This window comes from Helobdella robusta, assembly GCF_000326865.2.
Source record: "Helobdella robusta unplaced genomic scaffold HELROscaffold_17, whole genome shotgun sequence".
NCBI classification, from domain to species: domain Eukaryota; kingdom Metazoa; phylum Annelida; class Clitellata; order Rhynchobdellida; family Glossiphoniidae; genus Helobdella; species Helobdella robusta.
In genome coordinates this window covers 2,872,929-2,880,211 of record NW_008703942.1, presented here as the reverse complement: position 1 = coordinate 2,880,211, position 7,283 = coordinate 2,872,929, and the positions used below count along the sequence as shown (strand labels likewise).

Here is a 7,283-nt window from a genome sequence, read left to right as displayed (position 1 = left end):
ATATATATATATATATATATATATATATATATATATATATATATATATATATATATATATATATATATATATATATATATATATATATATATATATATATATATATATATATATATATATATATATATATATATATATATATATATATATATATATATATATATATATATATATATATATGTTAATAGACCATAATTATATTTTATATGTATGTATATATTTTTTATTTTTTCCAGTATGTATTTGGCAAAAGCACAGGAGATCAAGATACTTAATGTATGTGCAGACCACCTCAAAACTGTGCAACATATAACATTAATGAGCTCATCAAGATTGGAACAGAATTAAAATTTTGACCAAACAAACAGTTTATGATATCAACATTAGGGACAAATAATAATGATAACAAAAATTGTTTATATAAACCTCTTTATTCGACATTACATCGTGTGAAACATAAATCGTATAATAATAGTTACTCAAACTGACAGTAATATAATATTAAACTATTGAAAGAAAGTCTTCCAAAATACTAACAAATGTCTTGTGCTAGATGAAACACTTGCAAGGGATTTGATTGATTTATAATTTTCATCGTTTAATGTCCTATTTAAAAAAACGTCAATGTTAGATAAATATTTATTTGCTCGATACTGAGAATCCTATGTAACTTACAAACACCGTGTGGTCTAAACGCTTCATCAAAAAGAGCGCACTCTTAAAAATATTTTTTGGGCCATCGTCAACTTATTTATCAAATAACTGTACGTAGATCCCCACAAAACATCACCATCTATTAAGTAGGGGTAGCATAAGGAATAGTATATTAATAACATTGAATCTTGACTTAATTTGTGGCGCGACCTGTAAATGATATTTGTGATTTTATATATTTTAACCAATACTGCATTCACATGTTCATCCAATTTTAAATCAGACTGAGAAGCACCCGATACTATCACCAGAGTGAAGAGGAGATTCAACACCATCAACACAAATATCCACGCATTTTCCGCGTTGATATTTATTAATAACTGTATATACGACAGTCTGAACCCAAATATTTATATATATATATATATATATATATATATATATATGTAGAGAGAGAGAGAGAGAGAGGAAGAGAGAACTTTAAGCACTACAGGTAAATAGAGCGCTGTAGCTACTACCTAACCTACCTACTTGCATTGTCTGACTACTATTAATATATTTTATTGTTGATCATTCGTCGTCAATTCTCTCACTCAAACATTCGTTCTTTCATTCTCTCGTCCAATCTTTCAGTTATTCATTCATTCATTTATTCTTTTGCCGTTTCATACTTTCTCGCTTTCATTCATTCATTTTTAAACTGTCATCCATTCATTCTCGCTCAGTCATTCATTCACCTGATTTAAAACGCTGGCGTACGGGCTGTGCTGAATGCACATGTTTGTTCAATGCATTATATCAAAATAATATTAACATTAATAATATTTGTGTAACAATAATGATAATAGTAATAATAAAACTATAATAATACTAATAATAAAACTATTAATTTATTACTAGCATTTTTATCAACAACAGTAATAACTTTTAACATTATTAGTAACCAACATTGATAATAATTGAGATTTATTTGTCACATCATATTACCTAAAAAATTTTAGCAGATTTTTCGCGTTAAACCTAAAATAAACTTAACAATAAAGATAATATAATAATAAATAAATTAAAATATAACTTAATATAAACAAATTAAGCATCACTTTGGCTATGAATGACATGAGACTGCCATGCCTTCTTCGTCTAAACAATTTACCGCGTTTCAATAAATAATGATTTATTAGTAACATAACAGCATCAGCATTCTTAACAATAATAACGTGAATAAGATTATAAGCAGCTGTGCTAAGCATGTTATTGACGTCAGCACCGACAAGCAAAACCTCTTCAAGGGCCTTCGCGAATCAAATACGAACCTGCACAAGCGAACACTTAGCTATTGCTATGATCAAAGAAGGAAATTTTATTACGTGGAATACTGCCAAGTAACAAAAATACAATTTAAATAGTCTCGATTTTTTGTTTTAACAAACGTCGTCCGGCCAGTGTGATTTGTCGTCTGGCCACTGGAGCCTTCTGCATCTGCAACCCCCTCAATAGATACGACATTACCGCCACGTTCATCTACATCGCCGGAAACTTGCTCCTCATGTTGTTATTTAACTAGAAATTACTCTTTTCAATGCGGTTATTAAATTTGGTATTTGGATATTTTTGAGAAGTAAAGAAACAGCAAACAAAAAGTGATGCATTGTATTCTGAAATTTAAAAAACTATAATTATTGAATAAAAATACAAAAACAAGACAACACAAAACACAAACACAATGTGATGAACGAATAGACATGCATGCGTTCATAATAACTTTCAAAAATGTTAAAATCAATACTTCAATACCTTGTAGACAGACATTATAAAATATTTGAAAAAAATTATTCAAATAGAAACATGATTATGACGGAAGGAGCAACCACAAATAAGTGGGTGGGTAGGTAGATATATGACTGCTGACTAATATTCGGTGATCACGTGATATCGACGCTCTTGTACTCAGTATCATGGATTAATAGATAAATAAATAGACTAGTGAATGAGCAGACAATCAAATAGATAGATAGATAGATAGATAGATAGATAGATAGATAGATAGATAGATAGATAGATAGATACAAACATAGATAGATACATACATAGATAGAGAGATAGAAAGACTTCCACTTCTACTTCCATTTTTAAAGGCCGAACAGCTACCTATCAAGCCATCCCTTCTTTCGGATTCCAGAACAATAATTGTTGATTATTAATAGCGAAAAATTTATTTTAGCCATCATAGCTGCTAAAACATCAGGATTGGGACAAGAGAAAAGGGATTGAATATTATCCCGGCAAAAAAGTTGGATCGCTTACTGTTTTTTCAATAGCTTGAAATAGTACCTTCTTTAACAAATTTTTTGTCCAAAATTTTGAGTCTTTTGGTATTCGACTTCGACCGATAGTGGATCAGCTATTCTGCTTTCAAGATGCACTTAATAGTGAACTGTTAAGTGCATCTCTAGTGGATCGGTAGACAGACAGACACAGACAGACACAGAGAGACTAGCAAACAGACAGACAGGAGGATAGGCAGACAAATAGGTCGATACATATATGGACAGTCCCACTAAACAGTGTGCATGCGTGCCTCATAAAAACAGCCGAACCGGCGCATATAACGCGTGAAATAAAAGCTGAAACACACGTACGTAAAACAAAAGGCAATAAATGCCTTTGGTGAACGAATGTAGGAATAATAAATGAATAAAACGAAAAATTATCATTGGATAACGTCTGAAAGAAATGAATATACTCATGAACAAATGGGCAGACGCCAATGAATGAATGAATGAATGAATGAACGAATGAATGAATGAACGAATGATTGAATGAATGAACGAATGAATGAACGAATGAATGAATGTATAAAGAATACTAAAATTCCAATGCTACTAACAAGTCCATTGCAATGAATGAGCAGCAGAGGAATGTGATTTGCATACAACACACTGACAAACGTATATACTTAATGACGCATTATATACATAATTATACCAAAATAACATAACAACACTAACAATAACATATCAATAATAACACCAACGTAACCAAAGTAACAACATTAACGACAACGATGCACCTGATGGTAGATAATGACAACTAACATAAAAATAATAACAATAACATAGAACAGTTAAACATTAAAAAAAGATTTGGTATATAGGATAAAAACAAATCACCGTTCAATGGAGATGATGTGATAATTTGGGTGACAATTATTTAATTAAGTTAAAAAATATTTAAATAACTCCGTTAAAAATATCAAGAATCAAACAGCTAATTGATTCTTAATCATCCAACGATATCAGTCAATCAATCAGTCAATCAATCAATCAGTCAATCAATCAGTCAATCAATCAGTCAATCAATCAGTCAATCAATCAGTCAGTCAATCAATCAATCAATCAATCAGTCAATCAATCAATCAGTCAATCAATCAATCAATCAATCAATCAGTCAGTCAGTCAGTCAATCAATCAATCAATTAATCAATCAATCAATCAATCAATCAATCAATCAATCAATCAATCATTTTTATTTAATCCATTCTTCAGTTGGTTGATAGCATCAGACTTCTTCTTGGTCTGACCGCCTGTTTGTAAGAAAGATGTAATGGTTTTATTTCAAAGTAGGTCATCATCATCATCGTCGTCGTCATCACCATCATCGTCGTCGTCACCATCATCAATACCACCATTATCAACATTATTATCGTCTTCATCATCATCCTCATCATCGTCGTTCTGCTTGTTATTAATAAAATATCGTCACAGTCGTAGTGCCAATAACTACCATCGTTAGCAAAATCATCTTCATCATCCCATTTAGCAATGATTATCATTAAAAAACTTTTATACCTCCATTTATCCATTCAGTCAATCAACCGTCCAATCGTCCAATCACTCATTCATGCACACATCTATTCATTTAATCATTCATTCATTCATTAAATCAATCAATCAATCATTCATTCATTTATTAATTTATTCATTCGCCGAGACCTCTGGTAGGTTTCTTGTAGGCTTGCACATAGAAGTTGAGGAAGAGGATGAGGAAGATGATGGCGTAGGATCCGATCCAGTAGGTGAAGATGATTGGATAGTCACACTCCATGAAGAGGAGTTGGGATGAATGAATGCACACCACAATGAATTGGGTCTGCATGCATGCATGCATGCGTGAATGAATGAATAAATGGTTAATAACTGAAAAATGAACGGATAAATAAATGAATAAATCATCAAATGATTGAAGGACGGATGGATGAATAAAAAATGGCGAGAACAAGCAACAAATACCACACAAACAAACAAGCAACACATACAAACACGTCAACATACCACTGCATATGTAAACAACAACAACATACAATCCATATACAAACAACAACAACGACAACATACAATCTGCATGGTGGTCATATATTTCTTCCACCAGATGAACTTCTGATATGCAGGTCCCATGGCAGACAGCCCATAGTAAATGTACATGAGGAAATGGATGAAAGAGTTCAACCAGGCATGGAATGTTCCAAATCCACCTATCAATACATTGTCATTCATCCATTCATTCATCCATTCATTCATTTATTCATTCATTCATCTACCAATCAATCAATTCATTCATTCGTTAATTCATCTATTAATTTATCCACCAATCTATTTATGTCTGCAGGTAAGAGTTGTAAAGATTATGATAGTGATGATGATCAGAATGATGATGAATGCAGTGACGTTAAAAATAAACTTGAAAATGTAAGCAACAATTCATTATCCCACAATGACGGGAAAAAATTATTAACCATTCATTGTATAGATTAACTTTTAAAAACTTTAACAAATAAATAAAAACACTTTCTCCAATCTTTCTATCTCTTAACACTCTCTCCAATCTTACTATCTCATAACACTCTCTCCAATCTCATCATCTCACGACCACAACCTTTTAATACCAACCAGGGACAAATTTGGCGCCAAACCACCAGGAGAATGGCATGATACCATGATGGAAGACGTGCAGAAATGTCACCTGGTTGTTCTTCTTTCTCAGTACAAAAAAAACCTTGACAAGTTAATTTGAATGATTTCAACCATCGAGTTAGTCCATTACTATTGTAATGTAATGTAATGTAATGCTAATTTGGATTGCAAAGGTAGTAAGTAATCGTATTTGATGTTTGAATTTTTAAAGCATTCACACAAACGATGATTAAAATTTTAGCCAAATCAAAAACCTGTGAAGTATTAATACAATGATAAACAGAAAGACCAATAACGATACACGATCTGTTCATTCAGATTGACGTTTCAGTTAAATTTTCAATTGATAATCTTCAAGTGATCAAAGCTGATCATGCGATTAATTAATTGTTTAGGTCATTTATTCACTGGGCAATCAACAGTCAATAGCTAATGGTCATAAATTCATACAACCAAATTAGCAACAAAGATAATTAAAAAAAACAAATGATAAATTAAGTATTAATATAAAATTATTTTACCTATTTAAATTTAAAAATTAAAATTTCAAAAACATACAGTGTCCAAGAGTTCAATGAACTTTGAAATGAAGAACCACCAGCTAACGTTTACCATCTGTTCAATTAACAATTATAAAACATTAACCATTTTAAATGAGCTGTGGCCTCTTATCTAAGCAAAAAAGTTATTTTGGAACAAACATAACATAGATATGTGTATAAAATGAATAGAATTCAGCAATTCAGCACATTTGAAATTGAAAAACCACAAAGTTGAAACATTTGAAAAAAAAACTGATTGAAATAAGGCTTCAAAATCAAAATGAACCCTGATAGCTTGTGGAGATGTTGAGTGATCAACCGGCTGACAACTGTAACTATATCCAACAAACCAACCTGACAGACCAAACTGAATATTAAACATTTTAAAGTACTTTAATCAATATCTGTATAGTATAACTTATTAGATAGGAAAAAAATATTTATAACATTAAAAATTAAGCAGCAACAAACACTACAATACTATTTTAACCTCCATGAATATGTATCCAGATAGGACCACCATAGCAAAATTGTAAAAGATCAAGAGCTGTCTGAATTCAAAAGGTGGCCGTTTCTCCATGTAGCGAGGCAGAATGTAGAGGACAGCAAGAACGTAGAACAAACAGATAATCAAACTGGACCAGGGACTCTTCATCATGAAATAGTTGTCTACCCTTGGATCTTGACAAATTATTTTAAAATATAACACCCCAAGTCGAAGATGATTTTTTAGCATAGTAGATGAAGATGATACATACATTACATAACATAGGTAAATGAAGATAACATACAAAATACATAGATTAAATAAAAAAAATACAGATCTATTTAATTATTTATTGTGCATTTTTATTTTGTATATTATATACATGACGTGTATGTCATTTTCAGCACTCAGCAGATAGAAAATAATTATTGTTTATAAAATTATAAAAAAGATTAGTAGCATTAGGATTTAGTTTATAACATACTGAATTATTGATTTTTCAGATCAGAAACAGTCGTCCTGGGTATGACATAAAACTGCATGCTTGCATGCTTTTGAGCGAAAGGCTAGGCCCACTGCTTATAACTGGTGGTTGTCGTCAGGATGGGTGTCCGGATGTAAAAACTTTTC

The 7,283-nt window shown here is 31.2% G+C and overlaps 1 protein-coding gene across 1 annotated transcript; it reads right to left on the bottom strand.

The window, feature by feature from the left end:
- Positions 1-4,632: 4,632 nt before the first annotated feature.
- Positions 4,633-6,902, bottom strand: HELRODRAFT_76239 (hypothetical protein; the record flags this gene model as incomplete). Its single annotated transcript, XM_009016116.1, has 6 exons — positions 4,633-4,803; positions 5,049-5,185; positions 5,601-5,706; positions 6,183-6,239; positions 6,453-6,533; positions 6,657-6,902. 6 exons carry the CDS (start codon positions 6,900-6,902, stop codon positions 4,633-4,635), a joined length of 798 nt encoding a protein of 265 aa, XP_009014364.1.
- Positions 6,903-7,283: the final 381 nt, after the last annotated feature.